The sequence below is a fragment of the Tyto alba genome, unplaced genomic scaffold (genome assembly GCF_018691265.1).
Source record: "Tyto alba isolate M040663 unplaced genomic scaffold, T.alba_DEE_v4.0 Super-Scaffold_9, whole genome shotgun sequence".
Lineage (NCBI taxonomy): Eukaryota > Metazoa > Chordata > Aves > Strigiformes > Tytonidae > Tyto > Tyto alba.
Genome location: NW_024881330.1, coordinates 31,224,989 through 31,243,353, shown reverse-complemented (window position 1 = coordinate 31,243,353; position 18,365 = coordinate 31,224,989). Strand labels below are relative to the sequence as shown.

The 18,365-nt window shown below is 40.9% G+C and overlaps 1 protein-coding gene across 1 annotated transcript; it reads right to left on the bottom strand.

Annotated features, from left to right (window-relative positions):
* Positions 1–12,979: 12,979 nt before the first annotated feature.
* On the bottom strand, positions 12,980–17,085 carry LOC104365393 (myelin P2 protein). Its single transcript, XM_009972172.3, has 4 exons — positions 16,907–17,085; positions 15,237–15,409; positions 14,873–14,974; positions 12,980–13,236 (listed from the first exon to the last, which is right to left on the bottom strand). Exons 1-4 carry the CDS (start codon positions 16,977–16,979, stop codon positions 13,186–13,188), a joined length of 399 nt encoding a protein of 132 aa, XP_009970474.2. The 5' UTR covers positions 16,980–17,085; the 3' UTR covers positions 12,980–13,185.
* Positions 17,086–18,365: the final 1,280 nt, after the last annotated feature.

Sequence of the window (18,365 nt, the reverse complement as noted above, 5' to 3'; positions counted from 1 at the left end):
GCTCCATGTCCACCAATTGATGTGTCATGAGCCTTGTCTTCATTTCTTCTACAAGAGACAGCAAACGTTTGTCATAAAATTCATGGATGGTTAACTTCTGTTACAACAGATTAAGCTTAGCCTCACCACCTCCAAAACACATTTTGATGGTCTCTATCAACAATTTTGTATCCCCCTTTCTCCTTGGATGATGTTGCAGCATTTAGAGATGTTTCAACACCAGATCACTACAGTCAAGAGACCAGTAAATAACACACATGGAAGATCTTCCCTGAGACTCATTGCAACAGAGTTTTCATTTTATACTGGATATGCTAGAGGATATGCTATCCAGAGGGATCTTGACAGGCTTGAGGAGTGGAACCATGTGAACCTCATGAGGTTCAACAAGGCCAAGTGCAAGGTCTTGCACCTGGGTAGGGGCAACCCCAGATATCAATACAGACTGAGGGATTAATTGATTGAGAGCAGCCCTGCAGAGAAGGACTTGGGGATACTGGCGGATGAAATACAGGATATAAACCACCAATGTGCACATGCAGCCCAGAAAGCCAACCATATCCTGTGCTGCATATAAAAAAAGATCAAGGGAAGTGATTCTGTCCCTCTGCTCTGGTGAGACCTCATCTGCAGTGTTGCATTCAGCTCCGTAATGGTACCGAGGGTGGTGAGGCACTGGAACAGGTTGCCTAGAGAAGTTGTAGATTGCCCACCACTGGAAATCTTCAGTCAAGCTAGATGGGGCTTTGAGCAACCTGATCTAGTGGAAGATGTCCCTGCCCAAGGCAATGGTGTGGAACTAGATGATCTTTGGAGGTCCCTTCCAACATAAACCTTTCCATGATTCTATAATTCTAAATATCCCCCCAGTGTTTGCAAGAACAAATCATTTTAAGAAAAAATTTGAAGTCCCTTGTTTGTCCTCTATAACACAGAAATCTAATATGGCTTATTAGCTCTGTTACTAACTGTTCTTCCTCATATAAGCATCCATACATATTAAAATATGTATTCCTGCAGTGGCTGCTGCTATCTGTAGACTTAAGTGATAGTGTCTTGGAACAGAAAATGGACTTTTTACAAGTGTTGTTTCTATTTTTGTCATATTTCGCCAATGGCATATTTCACCATTTTTTATACAGAAGCTTCTAATGTTGGACAAAAATAAGTGCTTTTATTTAGCTTTTATAAATAGCTTTTATTTCCTGGCTATAAACATTACATAGAGTTACTGTTCTACCACTCATCCATCTCACATATCATGCATAATATGAAAATAAATAATACATGTGTTGTATTTCATATTGGAGCTTTCCGCTGCCTGAGGGCTGGATTTCCTGCTATTGTTTGTTACAGGTGACTACGAACACTCAATGACCATGCTGAAGACCAAAGTTGTCTGAGGTGGTTTTTGGCCCAGTACCTACAGAGCCAGACTTCAGAGCATGTTCTTCTGTTTGGGTTAATAGTGAAAAAATAGAAAATACCCTTTTCTTTTAATGGAAAGTCTTATTCCTTCACTTTGAAATCAATGTCAACTTTTTTATGTGATTAAGAGGTAACTGCCTAAGTAAGTGTCTTGGGAGGCAGATTGTCATGCTGACTGAGGTGAAAAAGAAATCAGTGATCTTTCTGTGTGTTCACACTGCAAACAAATCAGTGCAAGGTACTCTGACCATGGGTTCGTTACAGAATGACAGATACAAAATGATTTTCCCCTTTACATCATTACACATGGCTCCTTTCACCTCTCTGCCACAGCTACCATTTACTTGTGGTGACCAAATCATCCTGTTCTAGCTTCCACTGATATGAATGTGACTAGACTCTCCTTGGTGAGTCTTTGGTTGTGAAAATGACACAGTAAAAAGTAGCTTGCCTTGTTGTGGATGCACAAATTCTGATCAGTTCTGCTCAAGATGACAGAACAGCAAATGCTGTGCTGACAGTGGGGCAGATGACATGTTTTTCAAATCTACAGTCTGCTTTTTTTAAAATGAACATCACTTCCCAAGTGCTGTGATTAGCAGCTACCAGTGATTGCTCGTTACATTTTTGGATGTTCACCAACTTAGATGTTATGGTTTGGTTATGCTGGCCAGGGAGCAGACACAAAACCCCAATGGAAATAAATTCTGATAATATGAATGGAATCCATTTTTCAGAGAGGAGCATGTAACCTGGTGTCTGTGCAAGCATGAAGTTCTCTAGCTCATGGAAATTGTTTGTATTTATTTCAGAATCTCTCTCAGCTACAACCAGTGACTCCAAAAGGAGCAACTCAGTTTTACTTCATTTTCTCCATTACTATTTAGCTGCCATAAAGCAGTAAATCTGCATTCTTAGAGACGTGTGATACTCCAGCTCCTTAAACCATAAGCTCCTTGGAGCTGAAACTGTTCTCTAAGCTAGTAGAGGCTAACACATAGAGTGTTAATCCTGGCTTCATTGTATTGTTGCAGTTGGATTACAAATATATTTCATTTTTAGCCAGAAGATCTGATAACCAATAGTTCTGCTTCCATATTGCTACCAAACAAGGCAACTCTATCAGATAAAGCATCCTTTTCAGGAATGTTTTCTTAAATTATCTTCTTGTACGTATTTCTTATTAATGGAGGTGCTAGTCACATCCAGGAGAGCAAATATGAATATATTTAGAGAAAAAAATCACATATTTTAATAGAGAAGAGTGTCTTTCCTATAGAATTTGTAGAAGAAGTTCCAAAAGGGATGAAGAACTGTCTTACAGTCTATGGACTGTAAGAAAAGAAAAAAAAAAAAGCAGGTTTGTTTCAATCAATATCATAGGTTATAACAATTAATAATAAATCCTGTTGAGTCATCTTTTTCACAGACTCTTACTGACCTCACTGTTATGAGACTCTATAGGATTTTTATAAGTCCAAAAACTAGGCAGATGTCATACAGAGGCATCAGAAGGAAAGGCTAAAGATGTGTAGTGATGTACTCTATGTCTTCAAATTCACCTCTTCCCCATAAATCATTGCATCACACTAGTTATTGCATTTTAAACTAATGAATTACTTGGGTTAACTAAGGAAAGCTAATGGATTGCTTGAGTTAACTAAGGAAAGAAAACTTATCCTCTCTTCCTACCTCACATTTAGATGCTAAGGGGAATACCTCAGTTTTTCTGTCTTTTGGCCATGTTCTCTCTTCCTCACAGCTTGAGAGACTTCTCATAAATTTGCAAGATTAAAAAAAGTTATAGCCTATGAATAGGTTTGTAAGCAGTAGGAGTACATCAACTCTGTGTGTGTGTGTGTGTGTTTGTGTGTTATGAAAAGGATGTGTGTGGAAAGGCATGTAAATTACAAAGAAGGGTAGTGTCATCGTTTATAAGTTATTTCCTTTAACAAGTACTTCTATTCAAATCCAGATGGTGCTTGGAGAATTTTCTTCTACTGAAAAAAAGAGTTCCCTTCCTCTTGGCTGTGGTACATCCTTGCACCACACCTGGGAGTGACGTTGGTCACATTCCCATCGCTTGGCTTTAGGTCTGAATGTTCCACTGTGTTATCATAACATGGATGCTCAGCTCAAGTCCCTGAGGTGATGTCCCCCTTTTTTCTGGGACATAAGCAGCATCATGTTGTTGAACTCTAAAATTCTTTCTATGTTTCACCCTTTCCCCATCTCCTGAAAGTACTCTTTGAAGACTTACCAAGAGAAGGGGAAGAAAAAGCAACAACTGCTCAGGAGACTACTGAGTAATTTCCTGATTTAACAAATAAAGCTTGAGAATCTTGTTGGTAATTTGTGTTACTATTTTGTGAGTAGAAAAACTGCAGTATTTTTAGAAACAAATGAGGAACAAAGATTCAGAGTTAGTTTTGCTTCCAGCGTTTTGAGTGTTTGTCAGATTCATGACAGTCTCCTGGGAACCCACACTAGGTTATGACAATACAACAGCATAATGTTTCATTTAGTCAAGAAGGACCTTTTAGCCCTCCAGATTCCCACACATTTTCCTAACACTACAACTGCAAACAAGATGAAGCGACTTTCGAGTTAGGATAGGAAATCAACTGGAAAGCAGCCATCGGTACTGCCCAACTGCTTAGCCCAAGAAGAGGGGCAGGCTGTCAGATCCATGGAAACATCAGGAAGAAAGGCAGTGACATTCATGCAGGGGCAAATGAACTGACACCACCACACTTAAAGACGCATGTCTGTACGTGATCAGGACCACACTTTCACATCCGAGTGGAAGGAAGTGGATCACCTTCTCTGCTCATCTCAATAGGTGATCGTCAGTCATGTTAACAGAGTTGATCCTGTTTAGAGAACGTGGATTGAATTTTCCAGATGGATATCATGATGTGTCACCAGCACACAGGCAGAAATATAGGAGGGTTTTCATTGCATCACCAGCACATCACCAATCTCCATCCGGGTGTTCCTTGAGGGTCTTCTACCAAAGAAAGCTCAGCCGCAGACCTGTTAGCCAAAATAGTGTCAGGAGCTACTAAACCTTCAGCTCAGTAAGGTGTTACATCAAGTATCAGACAATAGCATATATTCCTTAACAGTCAGTGAAGAAAAGCAGATGTTTCTAAGCTGTTATTCATCTCCTAAAGAAGACATTGAAAACAGGTCAACTAAACTCTTTTCCAGAGGTGTTTACCATTCTCCAAGGACTATATAGAGAGGTATTTCAAATTGAGAAATGGTGGAGGTATCTGCACTGTGCTGAGAAGACCAGAGGCCAGGATTCAAGAGGAGGGTAGTGCTAAACTCAACAATTCACTCAGACAGACACAGATCATGTAACATACATGTTAAAACACATTGTTGAACCAGGGCCTGACTAAGGAATGGAAACAAAGGGAAAGGCACGGCTGAGTCACAGAAGGCAGAGCAAGGATGCCTGTTTGGGGTTGCTGAATTCAGCAGCCCCACAGAGGTGAGGCTGCCGCAGCTCTGTGCCCCAGGTACAGTCGGCAGCGAGGCCGAGTTTGTCTTCCCAAAGGGCGCGTGTGCCCGCACACACGCGCTGTGCGTAGGCCGAGGCGCATGGCCGGCCACACGGAGCAGCACAGACCAACGCACGCAAGCACGGACAGGTTTTCTTCCCTGCTGATTGGGATGAAGGTGCATTAGTGGGAAATTAAGTTAAGCCAGTCATTTAAATACCTATGGAAAATGAGGAGTTAGGGTAAGAGGCAGAGAACAGCTAGTGTGGACTGTCTGGTAAAAACAGATGGGGGGACAGTGTGCTGTGAGCAGTGGGGGTTGTCAGGAGCAGCAAGCTTGTGCTGTAGGCAGAAAGGAGACAAGATGCGCTTTAATCCCCTTGTGTTTTAAGACCGCTCGTCTAAATGTTGTGTAGGTGGGGGCGGGGGGTTTCTGTTTTTTTTGGGGTGGTTTTTTTTTGTTTTGTTTTTTTTTTTTTTGTTTTTCTTTTTTGGCAAAATAATTTTTAAAAATGGTGTTTCCACAAGAGCAGGAGGCTGGGGGAGCCCTGCCGAATCCCTCCCTCCCCAGCCTCCCTGGATGAGACATGGGTGTAGTCAGGCAGCAGACACCGTACTTGCAGCCCAGGTGTGGGCACATCCCAGACCTGGGCCAGGGAGAGGTGAAGTACTGCGTGTGGGTGCACCGGGTAGGATCTTGGAAGCAAAGGGGCTGTGATTGCTACCTGGAGCGGTGCACAGCATGGTTGGGAGTATTGAGTTGCTCAGCCCAGCTCCAGCACTGCCCATTTTTGGCTGGGATAACTGACATCTTCTATGCTGGATATTTTTCAAGAAGGATTTATTCCCCCAGTGCCTTGGGTTCGTCCCTCATCAGTCCTTCTAGGAGAGCTCTGCTGCCAGCAAGCACCCAGAAAATACTCAGCAGTGTTTGACAACAACATAGTTGACTATGAATTTGTCTGAGCGGCAAGAAATAATCTTGTCCATTTACTTATCACTTGAAGTATTTTTTTAAGATATTCATTCTAATAGCACAGCCTTACATCAAAAACATAAATCATACTGACACTTCTACGCTGACCACCAAGAGCTGTCAGGAGTTTCCAAGCTGGTTTCAAATGGAAGAGCTGTTGTTGTTGTAGTCTGAGAACATCTTTAGCTCAGCATATATCTTCAACCTATGACCGCCAATCCTCAGAGGGCTCACAGGTATCATATAAGCAACTCCTGCTTTGGGAATCCAGAGCTAGTGCTACTATATGGATTTCATGGAAGAACTCTCGCTTGAATACGGTTAAAATTAAGTAAAAAAAGCACATTTTTCAAGTGTTTTCACAGGCCCCTGTGAATAATCTGAAACTTGTATCAAAGAACAATACAGCAATTCTTTGCTGATCCTAGAAAAACTTTGGGAAGATGGCACTTTATCACCATCTGGTCACTCCCTCCATAACAGTATCAGGGTGAGAAGCATAGCTTTCTCAGGAGACATGTCTTCTACTTTACAAGTACTTCAGCATTTCCAAAATAATGACAGATTTAAGATATTTTTTTTACTTATTTCAGTTTTTTTCTCTCTCTTTCTGTCTTTTTTTTTTCTCTCAAACTGTTTAACATCCAACTGCTTATATACTTTGAGCAAAGGAGTACCTTGAGCCAATATTTCAGGTGCAAGCAACTTGAATCTCCTATTTCATATGTCAAATCAGTTAGAAAATATAAGCAGTAGAGGGAAATCGGGAGTGTTTGTGCTCTGAGTAACCTACTCTTTTGCTATATTTCTTGTTCAAATTGCTTCTTTTTCTTTATGTACTGAACTGTTGACCTATGAGAAAATGTACCTGGGAAGTTGAGGAGAGATACACTGAACGGTGACCCTCAGAGCAGGTGCTGCAGAAGTGAGGTTAGTCTCAGCTGCATTGACTCCTGGATGGTTTCATTTGGTGGAGAATAATAGTCACAGGAGCTTGGCCCTGTGTCACTGGGCATGACTAAAACTGTGTGTACTAACGGATAATTCTGTGTGTGTGTAAATCTACTTATATTGCATATCTTACCTATCCAAGGAATTCAGTGTGTCACCACAGTCTTCTGTGCCCTTGAGACACTGTCTTGCCTCCCTGAATCCCTTCTCTCTAGCAATTTCACACTTCCATTTAGAGCATGTTTTTTAGGCTTCACTGTTTTTCTCTGAACTCTCTCTGTTGATCCATGCATTTTGCACTGCATTACTCACAACTAGGCACGATAACATGTATCCTGGAGGCTTTAATAGTGACAAGTAGAACATGTGGATGACTGCAGCTTGTTGGCTATCCTCCTGACTGTGCATCCCGATAAGAGGTTTACTTCTTTCCATTAATGTCACATTTGCCACTCATATTCAGTCTGTGATCCACTCTGAACTCCCAGTGTTTGTACTAGTACTTGCTTGTTTCCCATCTGGTATTTGTGCTCCTGCTACTATTGCCTAGTCCATTTTTCCTTCTTAAATGTCCCCCTGGCTTTTTCAAACTATTTCCTGAGTTTGTTGAGATCATTTGAATTTGAACTCTGCCCTCTGGTACACTTGCATTTCCTCTCATCTCTGTACAGACTATAAATAACATCATGGTTATTACTGATGATATGGAATAGGACTGGACCAGCACAAGTCCACCTGATACATCCCTCCACTTTGACAGTGAACCATCCACAGTCCAAGTATGTTTTTTGCATCAGTTTGTACCCCTTCTCTGTAGCAGCAGTTTAATCTAGCCTAAATTTATAATGTGTTTATGAACATGTCTTAGGGCTTACTGTCAAAGCCTGACAGAAGTCAACAGAGGTGACTACTGCTGTTCTTCTTCCATCCACAAGACTTCTCACCCTGTGTAGAAGAAAATGAGGTCGGTTTGAAATGATTTATTCGGGTAGGGCTCCATTCTTTAAAAATATGGGTGGGAATATAATCTTGAAATGATTCCTCTTCCTTGACACAAGTTTTCCAAAGTCATTAGTTTAGACTGTAGCGATTGCCTCTTTCACAACACTCTCTCTGCCCAACTGGAGACAGTGCCAGAATAAACTTTGATGATGCTTCTTGATTACACCAAAATCCTCAGAAAGAGGAAGCACCAGGGAGAGATTTAATATTGGTTCCTGTGCTCCTGGCCAGAGGGCTCAGATCATATCTGGAAAGCGCAGACATTTATGCACCTAACCTTTCATAATCTGACTGCTCTATCTCTTGTTAACTTATATGAAAACATTTGTGTTAACTGGGTAATTAGGGGCCTTGAATATTATGTCTTACAGTGTCAAATTGCTTTGTAGTCTTATTTTTCCACTGTTCATAAAGAGAGGAGGTTTGTGAAGGAATTAATATTCCTTTTAACTGAATTTACCTATACAAATTCATAAAGGTCAGTAGGCTATAAAACTGAACACTATATGGTAAAAAATACATGAAGGTGGCATAACGCCACACAAAGCTGTGACCCTCTGCTAGGAGATTCTCTATATAAGGAGACTGAGGGCTCCACCTTCACAGATTCTTTTCATATCAGATGTGCAGAGCTTCCAAGTAAAACATGTATACATATTTTAAATTTCAGCTCTGGAAATTCATGCTAGGATCTGAGAGATAAATGAGATTATTGTTGGCATGTATAAGTATTGTACAGTAGCTAGATATATTAAATATCTCTCCTTTCTGGTAATTATGTGTACAGATTACCCAAAGAAACCCTAAACTCTGTCAAACTTGATACAGGCTGTGCTTTAGCTGGCATGTCCCACAGCTCCAAAATAAATGTCTCCTCCCCTAGTTTTAACTGTGATACCATGTTTATAAGCTTGAAGGACAAGATTAATTCTCACAGAGTTTTTGACCCTGTTGCTGACAGGAGTGCCTCTTCTAAGGAAGTCATATTCACAAAGGAGTGCTCCAGGGTGTGTGTTCACTTGGAAGTAAATAGAAACCCCTTATACTTCTTACAAAAAGTATGATCAATACTGGTGACCATATTATAGCAAATAATATGAAAAATACTTTAAATTAATACTCCACTGAGGACCTGAAAATAGATCCATCTGTAGCTCATTCATCCCACCATTCATAATCCCCGAATCATCACATTCCTCCTGACTTTAGTTTTAAAAATTTTCATAACATTGAGGAAAGTATATTTAAATACCAGTTTGCTACTCAAAAGGTAAAAAGAGCACTGTCTCCTTTGAAAATACTGTATCAACTGTGTCTAACACAGCTTTGTCTCTCTGTAGTGTCTCAGGGACTGAATTATTCCCAATGTTGTTGTACCCTTTAGCCCAAATAACATAATTTTCTTGTGTTTCCCATCTGCAGCAGGATGGCCAATAGCCAATCACAACGTTTTGCATTGAAATGGCAAGGATATGCTCTAATTGCCTCCCTAACAAAGGCCTTGATTACATCTAAATTCCAGGATTTCTGAAGGCGATTTTTTCATGGCATCAGCTTATTTGTTTCTGACTGATTATCCCTTCAGTGCTAACCTTTCACTCCTTTGTATCCCAGACATAAACAGAACATCTTTAACCCAAAATGAAAATTCGGGAAGGTTACATCTTAAAATGCATTGTTGAACAATTTCTATATAGCATGGTGTTTATCAGCATAATAAGTTGTTCCTCTGAAAAAAATGTGATAAGCGTTGAGCGCTTCTTATGAAGCGCAATTGCTTTAATAACACAGCCTAATCCCCGTCCCCAAATCTTTGCCATTTCTAGAACTGCTCAGCCATATGTTTGCTGTCTAGTGAAACTGTCCCAGTGACAAGGTTTCTGTGTGAAACAGCATCAAAGGCCATGTGCTGGGCCCTGGGGTGGGTGTGAATTCGCTTTTCAGGAATACAGTTGCCCCAAAACAAATTTACCTAAAACAGCCAAGGAAAGTTCAAAGTTACTACCTAAGGTATCAGCAGGGACAAAGATTCCCTTGTGGGACAGTCAGTGGCTTCACCTCTCTTGTCTGCTCCACTCCACAGGGAAAAGACCAGGATGTGGGGTGCAGTATCCCATACATCACCAAGAGATGCTTTCTGTCACAGATTGCCAAATTCCTCCCAGCCCAAGGCAACAGCTCTGGTAGCTGTAGTCCAGACGCAGCTTTTATTTGATTTCAGTGCTCCCTGTGGGAGCAGGGAGCCTGAGGCGGGCTCTTGTCATACCAGCTTGCTTCTCCTGCCCCAGGAGACGCCAGGCAGGGCAGAGGCAGGCGATGCTGGCGGGTCCGTAGCGGCTGGAGGGTGGACACCCCAGTGCAGGCGCTTCCCACCGCCTCAGGAGATGCGGGCGAAACGAGGTGTGACAGCGTTACAAGCACCTGCGGGAGGAATGACTGATGGGAGAAGAGTGTGAGCGTGGGCCTCTAAAATCAGCCAGGTTTTCACTACCTGGGGTGGGCACTAGATCAAGCCGATTGCTTTAAATAATGTTGTTTATACGCCTACACCAGGCCACCGATATTTGTAGATTGAGTGCATACACAAGCCAAACACACTTGTTTGTCAACGTGAAAGCACAGTTCAAGGCACAGGCATCATCCCTCAGTTTAGGTGTTCATTCCAGAAGTATCTGGTCCAGATAAAAATTTTAAGAAAAAAAGAAAGACTAATTCACAGTAAGACATAAAAAAGACCTTGAGACTACACAATTCATATTCCCCCCAATTTCTCCTGAAGACCCCCGGGATTGCTTTATTGACACCAGTATCCCAAAGCACTCCATTTCTGTGCTGATTTGTACCACCTGCCTTATTGTTTTTGCCTTCAACACTATCAGTTCTGTTGCACTTTTCCTGTTCTGGAAAGCCTCCAGCTCCCAGGACATTCTTAAGTGACCTTTGTATAGAGTGAAAGTGCCAAATACTAGGCTCCTAATAGCATATCTACATTTAGTTAGGAATCTAAAAATCAAAAGCTATCGTTATTTTAATCCCGAATCTCTGAAAAAATAAATGCAATTAGAAGATCCATAAGAAGAAGAGGAGAGAGATGGGTTATATCACAGAAAAGAAGACAGTAAATAAATAAATGAGGGCTATGTGAGCAGCCCTTTGTTTTTTCTTTTGTTCCTGTTTCCAGATCTGGAAAAATGACAGTTTGTACCAAAGTGAATGTTTGTTTCCTTTTCTCAATGAATTAAAAAGCTGAAAACTGATATTTTATTGGAGATGAAAATTTTCCACTTAACCTCAGAGAAGCATTTACAGGTTGCAGTGGGAAAAACAAAGGAAATACAGAGCTTGTTTGCAGCAGTAACTACTCCTTTGCCTGCAGCTCAGGAGTGGGAGACAAGCTCTGCTTGAAAGGCTCTGGACAACTTCCATCTTCCCAGAGCCTGGCCAGGGTGGGCAGCTCCAGCAGCCTCACTGGGACCATGTTGCACTGCAATGGGAGGGAATGAAGCTACAGAGCAAAAATCCAGATTCAGAAGTTGGTTTCAGGCCATGGTGGATTCTGACCTGTAAGAAATGTGTTTTCAGTTCTCTGTAAGAGTCCAGGAGAATAAACTGGAAGCTCACATAAAACAATAGTTCATGCTGTTCTTATGGAAGCTTGGTGAATAACCTTCACTTAAAATATGTGATTACAATCTGTTAGCAAAAAATGATACAAAGGGTATCATGCTGCCTCCATTCCTTGTTACAGTCACTGGGGACTTGGAGTCACAGAAACTCTGACACACAGAGGTGAGTTTTAATGGTAAGGCTAAAGATAGGGAATTTGTCCCTCCATCAAAGTTAGAGACCACGGTAAATCTTAAATCTGCTGTCAATAAATCTCACAGACTTCTCTCAGAGCTCATATTTCCTAGGATTCATCCTGTTTGCCTTCTGGCAGCTGCCTTCAGTTAGTCTTCAACTACGTAAAAGTGTATCCAAAGCCAGACTCAGTCTCTAGCTTTTCCAGTGATGGGTAGAGAAGAAAGGTGACCTTTACATTTTGTGTTCACAGATGATATCCATCTCTTAACTATCTGCTTGGCCACACCAATTTAGATTCTGACGTTCAGGATCTCTCTTAGCCTTGAGAATTTGTGCCCTTGACTGTGAAATCAGTAGGCAAAGGTTCACATCAGCGCTGCAGCTCCTAACCAGCCAAAATAAACACACGCGCCTCTCACAGTTGTTCTAACCCCACAGAGAAGGCAGGGAGAGCCCTGCGTGGTGGTATGGAGGCAATGACAAGGGCTGAAATACTCCATGTAGTTAGCATGAATGTTGTGGTGTTACTGAACATTGGCTAATGGAAGCGAAAAATAATAAGCTGTTACAGTGCTTTTTGATTAAATAGATTTCTGGAAGTCTAGGTTTGGATCATCTGTTTTTTCCTTAAATGCAGAGTAAGAGCAATGGGAAGAATAAACGGCTTAGCTGCTCAGATGGGCTTGGTAGCAAACTCTACCTAACAAAATCCCCTTCGTGTGCTTAACATTGAGCACACACTTAAATGCCATGCTGGAAGTAGATGGGATTGCTGAGCACTTTCCAAAATGAAGCCCTCTAGTCTTAAGATTTCTTGAGTTTATTCACACCTGCACCACACTTCATTTCACAGGTCAAGAGCTCTTTTGGCAGAGAAACATGGAATATATTCTGACAATTTTTTTCCTCTGGTGGGTGTTCTCTTCCAAATAAATGTCAGGATATAAAAAGTGGTACTGAAAGAAGTAGAAACATTTTGGGATGAGAATGAAACAGTATTGTAGTAAAATCATAAGGCTGAAAAAATAAATCATACTGAAAGTCAAAAATTCTGGCGGTAAAGATGATTTTCCCCATAGGAACTATCCAGCAATACGATCTTCCACAGGAGAGGAATATTGAATCCTTGAGATGATAATTTTTACACATATCAAGGAAGCAGTGTTAACCCTCTCTCAGAGGCAGATCAATGTTTCATCATTTTACTCAGAAATAGTGTGATCACTTATACAGACAGGTACAACAGAAAAGATGGTGCCATTTAAGAAAGAAAACTTAAATCATTCATGTGGAGACAAACACTATATTTTATGTGTTGAGAAGCTTTTATTTGATCACCACAGTCATTTGGATTAGTTACACTATGACTCTGAAATATCAAATTATAATGTAGTCATTTTCCCAACAAAAGGAAATAAGAAAAATAAAGAAACACAGTGCATGAGGCTTTGGTCATTGAACTAAGCCAAGTTTTAACAGCCAGTTCAAGTCTGGTGCAGCAACAGAATTTCTTCATGCTCTTTCATAGACTCTTGTGCAGACAACTCCTTTCATGGTACATTCCTAAGGCACAAAGGAAAAGATTAATATAAACTTTTTGCTGATAGCAGATGTGTCTGCTGCAGTAATCTCTGAGGTCAGTGCAAATCCAGATGCCATGTTTTACATCTTAACATATTTACATAATTTTTAGAGCAAACCACAAAGCTATTTTTATACTGCAAATTGAATGGTTTCTATTTTAACATCTTCGGACTTAATTAAGTGGCACACAGTGACAAATAGATTGCAAAATTAGTCTCAGCTTCCAGAAACAAGTTTACCTTCCTTGGTGCTATCGCTGGTTTCACAGAAATATCAGCCCCATTGAGTTTATTATACCGTGACCCACAAACACTTTCACTTTTACAAAGTTTTTTTTTGTGGAAGCAGAATTAGCCTGGGTAGTTGGGAGGTCAGGCTTTTGCCCTAAAAAACTTTGCACTTATGAGTCACAAAATATTTCTCCTGACACTCTTGTCCCTGTGGCCTTCAGCAGCTCCTGCTGACTCACAGCCACAGGATATGTGCGACAGAGGCAATGGGACAATAAGAAAGACCTTATTGGTCTGCAAAAGATGAGGCCTCCTCCACAAACCTGTTTGAGGCAAGGGGCAGATGGCACGACTCTCATGGAAGAGGAACCCCATCTCTCTGTTCTTTGAAGATGGTTTATGAATTATAAAAAATTTACACAGAAGTGCAGCCATGAGGAGATGCAAAAGCAAATCACCCTTCCTAATGTACAAGACCTTAAAACAAAATTCAGTCGGAGCAAATTAGCACATAAAGGTGTAACGATGTTGTTTTCAAACAAGTCAACAAAATTAGTTTGGCTGCACTCTCTAAAAACTTTAATGAACAAAGGACTTTCTTTCATTCAAAAGTGAAATATAAATTTTAGTAGTGACCCTCACAGCTTGGCTCCCTAAAATGAGCTATCACCCTGGCTTGGTCAACCCATGTCTTTCACATGGCTGCTAGAGAAGGGTAGGTTGAATGGAGAGGGTGAGGGAAAGCTGGCATTCCCCTGCCCCTGGGAAAGACATGGTTCCCTCATCACAGTGGATGTTTCAGAGGAGCTGCCAGGACCTGCCAGGCCCCTCTGCAGGTCACCATGCAGGCGTGGGCACAGAGGTGTTGGCTTTCACAGAATAAACCTCAAGCACTACCTTAGTGTGCTCGGCATGCTCACATGGAAAAAGAAAACAAAAGCGTGTGAATTGATGGGCTTAGTGGAAATAGATGTGTGAAAAAGTTGTAAAATCAGTTTTCTAAGGTGGGCAGGCTGTATTCCAAAGATAGAAACAGGGAAAGAGCCATTCCAGGGACAGAAGTACCCAACCTGAAAACTTTTATTTGCATTTCACAGGTTTCTGCTATTTGGAAACCTGTTTTCTTTTAAAAATAGTAATATTGAGAGCAGTAAGTATGCTGTCAATTTATGGCAGCTTTGCCAATATAGTCACTTTAAAGTCAATTTGCTGTATGGAATAATATTTCCCTCCAGCTTGTTTCCTAAACTTGGTTCTCTTTTTCTCCCTCTTAATTTATCTCATAAACCAGAGAGAAAGCCAAAACTGACTGTCTATTTAGGCAGAAGCAAACTGAAGGCTGTATCCTTCTGACCTTTATCAGCATACAGGGAGTGTGAACTTACCACCACCATTTTTCCATCAACCAGTCTTCTCTTTATCGTGGTCTCTTTGCCATTCCACTTCTGCACTTGCACCAATGCCCCTTTCTCCAGGGTTACGACACTCTGAAAAAGACAAGAGAAGAGTTTCAAACTGCAGTTCAAATTTTGCGGATTAGAGTAGCAATGCACTTTACGTTCAGCAAGGTCTGTGTTCTTCGCTAATGACATACTTAGTAATGTTAGTTTCAGCACCATACTATTTCTTCTTTCAGTGCTTTCTTTGAATAGTTTGGAAAACTCACAGTGCACTAAGGGGGTAGGAAAAACTCCTTCTGGTGTTCTTCTAGGAGATGTCCAGACCATTCCGAGATCATCAGTCCCTTACCTTGACTTTACGGTCATCTGCTGTTGTTTCATCAAACTGCTGGCCCAGTTTGAAAGAGATCACTGTATTTTTGAAGGTGCTTTCAGTTCTGATGGTTACTATGTCCCCTTTCATACTGATGATCACATCAGGCTTTGCCAGCCCACCTAGTTTCCGGGAAGCTAAGCCCACTCCTAGAAATCAGAAACACAACTATCATTATAGTCTATCAAGCAAGAAACACAGTATCCTTTCATAAATCTTCAGTAGAAGAAAACGGAGCAGCTTCTTGAATACTCTAATGGCTGATTCAGATGAGATGGTAATTCTTCAAATGTGTAAGTATTGCGTCCAGAGGCTGAGGCAGCCCCAGTTGATAGAGTACACCTTCAGGAAGAAATAAAGATATATACAAGTATACACTTGTGTACATTTAGCCAAGAAGAAACATACATGGTTACAAATCTGCATGAATTTGTGTAGAGATAGAATGGGTAGAAAAATTCAGAGGGAAGGTCTATTTCTCATAAAAGCTCATAAAAATCCTTTTTAAAAAAAATTCTTGACAAATCTGAGCATCTGCAGATACATGGAAGAAACTGGATAATGAACTGCCAATATGCTGGTGCTTGCTCATTAAAACGTACTGGAGATTGGGCAATACCTAGGTGGCTACTAACAAGCCTTAAGGATCCTTACATCTAAACCTCAGTGAAAAGTACAAGTATGAATTATAAAATATGTTGAGGTATAAGAACAAAGAGCTTCAGAGAGCTTCAGGAAAAATTCCATGTCAAAAGCCCTTTATATTACCTAGTGCCTTTTGCTCCAGTTCATTGTCTACAAGTTGTGAGGTCTGGGGCAAGTTAGAATGAAGGCCACTGATTATGTATCATTGTTTTGTAGAAGAAGAAGAAGGATAGCTTTAGTTATTGCCTTTGTTAATGCTATGCTATGCTCAGATTAAAAGATCCATATGAAAGGGTATAAAGCTATCTGTAAAGTATAACTCTATTTTTAGTAATTATTATATACTAAACAATTCTGTTCAGATCTTCAGAAAAATATCTGTAGCTGGACTTTCATCCCGCATTTACTCTGGTTAATTAATTAACTGCAATTCTTCTGTTATTCAGTTTAACATTTCAAATAAAGGGAATCAGTGTCTCAGTGAATCATTTATATAGCAAAAGCGATGTTGTAGCTGATTGTCTGCACTTGCTATATAAGAATGAAGCCAGCATTAAAATGAAAAACAATGCCTGATTTATTACATTCCTGGCGTTCTTCAGTAACAGATAGATTCATTCATAGCATTTAGACCTCTGAAACCAAAGTGTCATGAGACATCAGCTCCATTATATATTGTAAATTATCACAAGTCACGGGTTTAATGGTGCAGTCAAGAGAAACATAAAAAAATGCTTCATGCCCATAGATTCTTTTCATTACAGGAAAACAAATTAGATCAGGTCAGTTCAGTTAGACAGAAGTAAATTTATTAGAGTAATTCAGCACCTACTTTTCTGTTTTCCCAATTTAGATGCTAAAGAAATTAAATTATGCTAGAAAAGTAAAGTGGTTTTTTGGCCAGAAAGAAAGCATCATCCATGAGCAAAGTATAAGATGAAGAGGAGACATTCCCAAAGAAAACTTATTGAAAAAAAAAAAAAACAAATTACATTTCTCACCCAATTCTTTCATATAGTCATCAAAATTTTCACTGGAGACAAGTTTCCAGGTTCCCACAAATCGGTTACACATCGTATAGACCTTGCAAGGTAGTGGTCCTGCAGAGAGAGGCAGTGGCCACAGCAGCTCTTGGTGGGAGTCAGAGAGATTGTGTGCCCGACTCAGACCTCGCTGGCCTCCCCTTTTAAAGACGCCCCGTCCCTGTAGCCGTCAGGACGGGCCAATGGGAGAGGCAGTGCCAGGGCAAGACAATGCGCACCTTGTCCAGGGCAGCCGTGTCAGTACCAGGGCTCTGGGTGACGCCTGCCTCGGCTTCCTCTGCTGAATAGATCAGGACACCGAGGGGTGCGTGGGGACGGGGACGTGAGGGTACCACTGCGTCTGCAGAGCAGTCGGGGGACACTGTGGTGGGACACAGGGCCACTGGGAACAGGAGCACTGCATCCATATGAAACCCAGGTCTGACTGCCCTCCCAAAGCCAGTCTCCTGCTATCACCACATAGAATGGAATGGAATGGAATGGAATGGAATGGAATGGAATGGAATGGAATAGAATAGAATAGAATAGAATAGAATAGAATAGAATAGAATAGAATAGAATAGAATAGAATAGAATAGAATAGAATAGAATAGAATAGAATAGAATAGAATAGAATAGAATAGAATAGAATAGAATAGAATAGAATAGAATAGAATAGAATAGAATAGAATAGAATAGAATAGAATAGAATAGAATAGAATAGATCAGTTGGAAGGGACCTACAATGATCATCTAGTCCAACTTCTTGATCACATCAGGGCTGACCAAAAGTTAAAGCATATTGTTAAGAGCATTGTCCAAATGTCTCTTAAACACTGACAGGCTTGGGGCATTGACCACCTCTCTAGGAAGCCTGTTCTAGTGTTTGACCACCCTCTTGGCAAATAAATGCTTCCTAATATCTTGTCTAAACCTCCCCTGGTGCAGCTTTGAGCCATTCCCACGCATCTTATCACTGGGTACCTGAGAGAAAAGATCAACATCTCCCTCCCCATTCCCCCTCCTCAGAAGGCTGTAGAGAGCATTACCGCATTGTCACCTGTGTATTAGTCAGGTAAATCAAAACCATGTGGATTTTGGAGCTGTCAAGAAGCTGCTATACATAGTGAGGTTTTGTTTTTTTTTTACTTTTGAGATCCATCATGGAAAGGGTCTGTGTGTTTTATCATTTAAAGGCAGAACTGAATTATACTGTTCTGTTTTCTCCCTTTGCATCAGAGCAATGATCCCAAGCTGTGGGTTCTTCCCTGCACATATCCTAGGCAGCACGTCAAAGAGAAGAAGCAACCAAACTTCGCTGTCTCGCTTTTTCCACAACAGGACATGTTCAGAAGATCAGTGCATCAAGTGGACATCAGCTCCTGTGCTTGGCAGGTGGATGACATGAACAGAGGTTGAGTCATTAAAAGGCTTATTC

Coding starts and splice junctions, on each gene's coding strand:
- LOC104365393 (XM_009972172.3), bottom strand. CDS start 16,979: ATGTGTAACCGATTTGTGGGAACCTGGAAACTTGTCTCCAGTGAAAAT. Junction 15,410..16,906: donor TGACTATATGAAAGAATTGG/GTGAGAAATGTA, acceptor TCTGATTTCTAG/GAGTGGGCTTAGCTTCCCGG. Junction 13,237..14,872: donor TTGATGGAAAAATGGTGGTG/GTAAGTTCACAC, acceptor TTTGTGCCTTAG/GAATGTACCATGAAAGGAGT.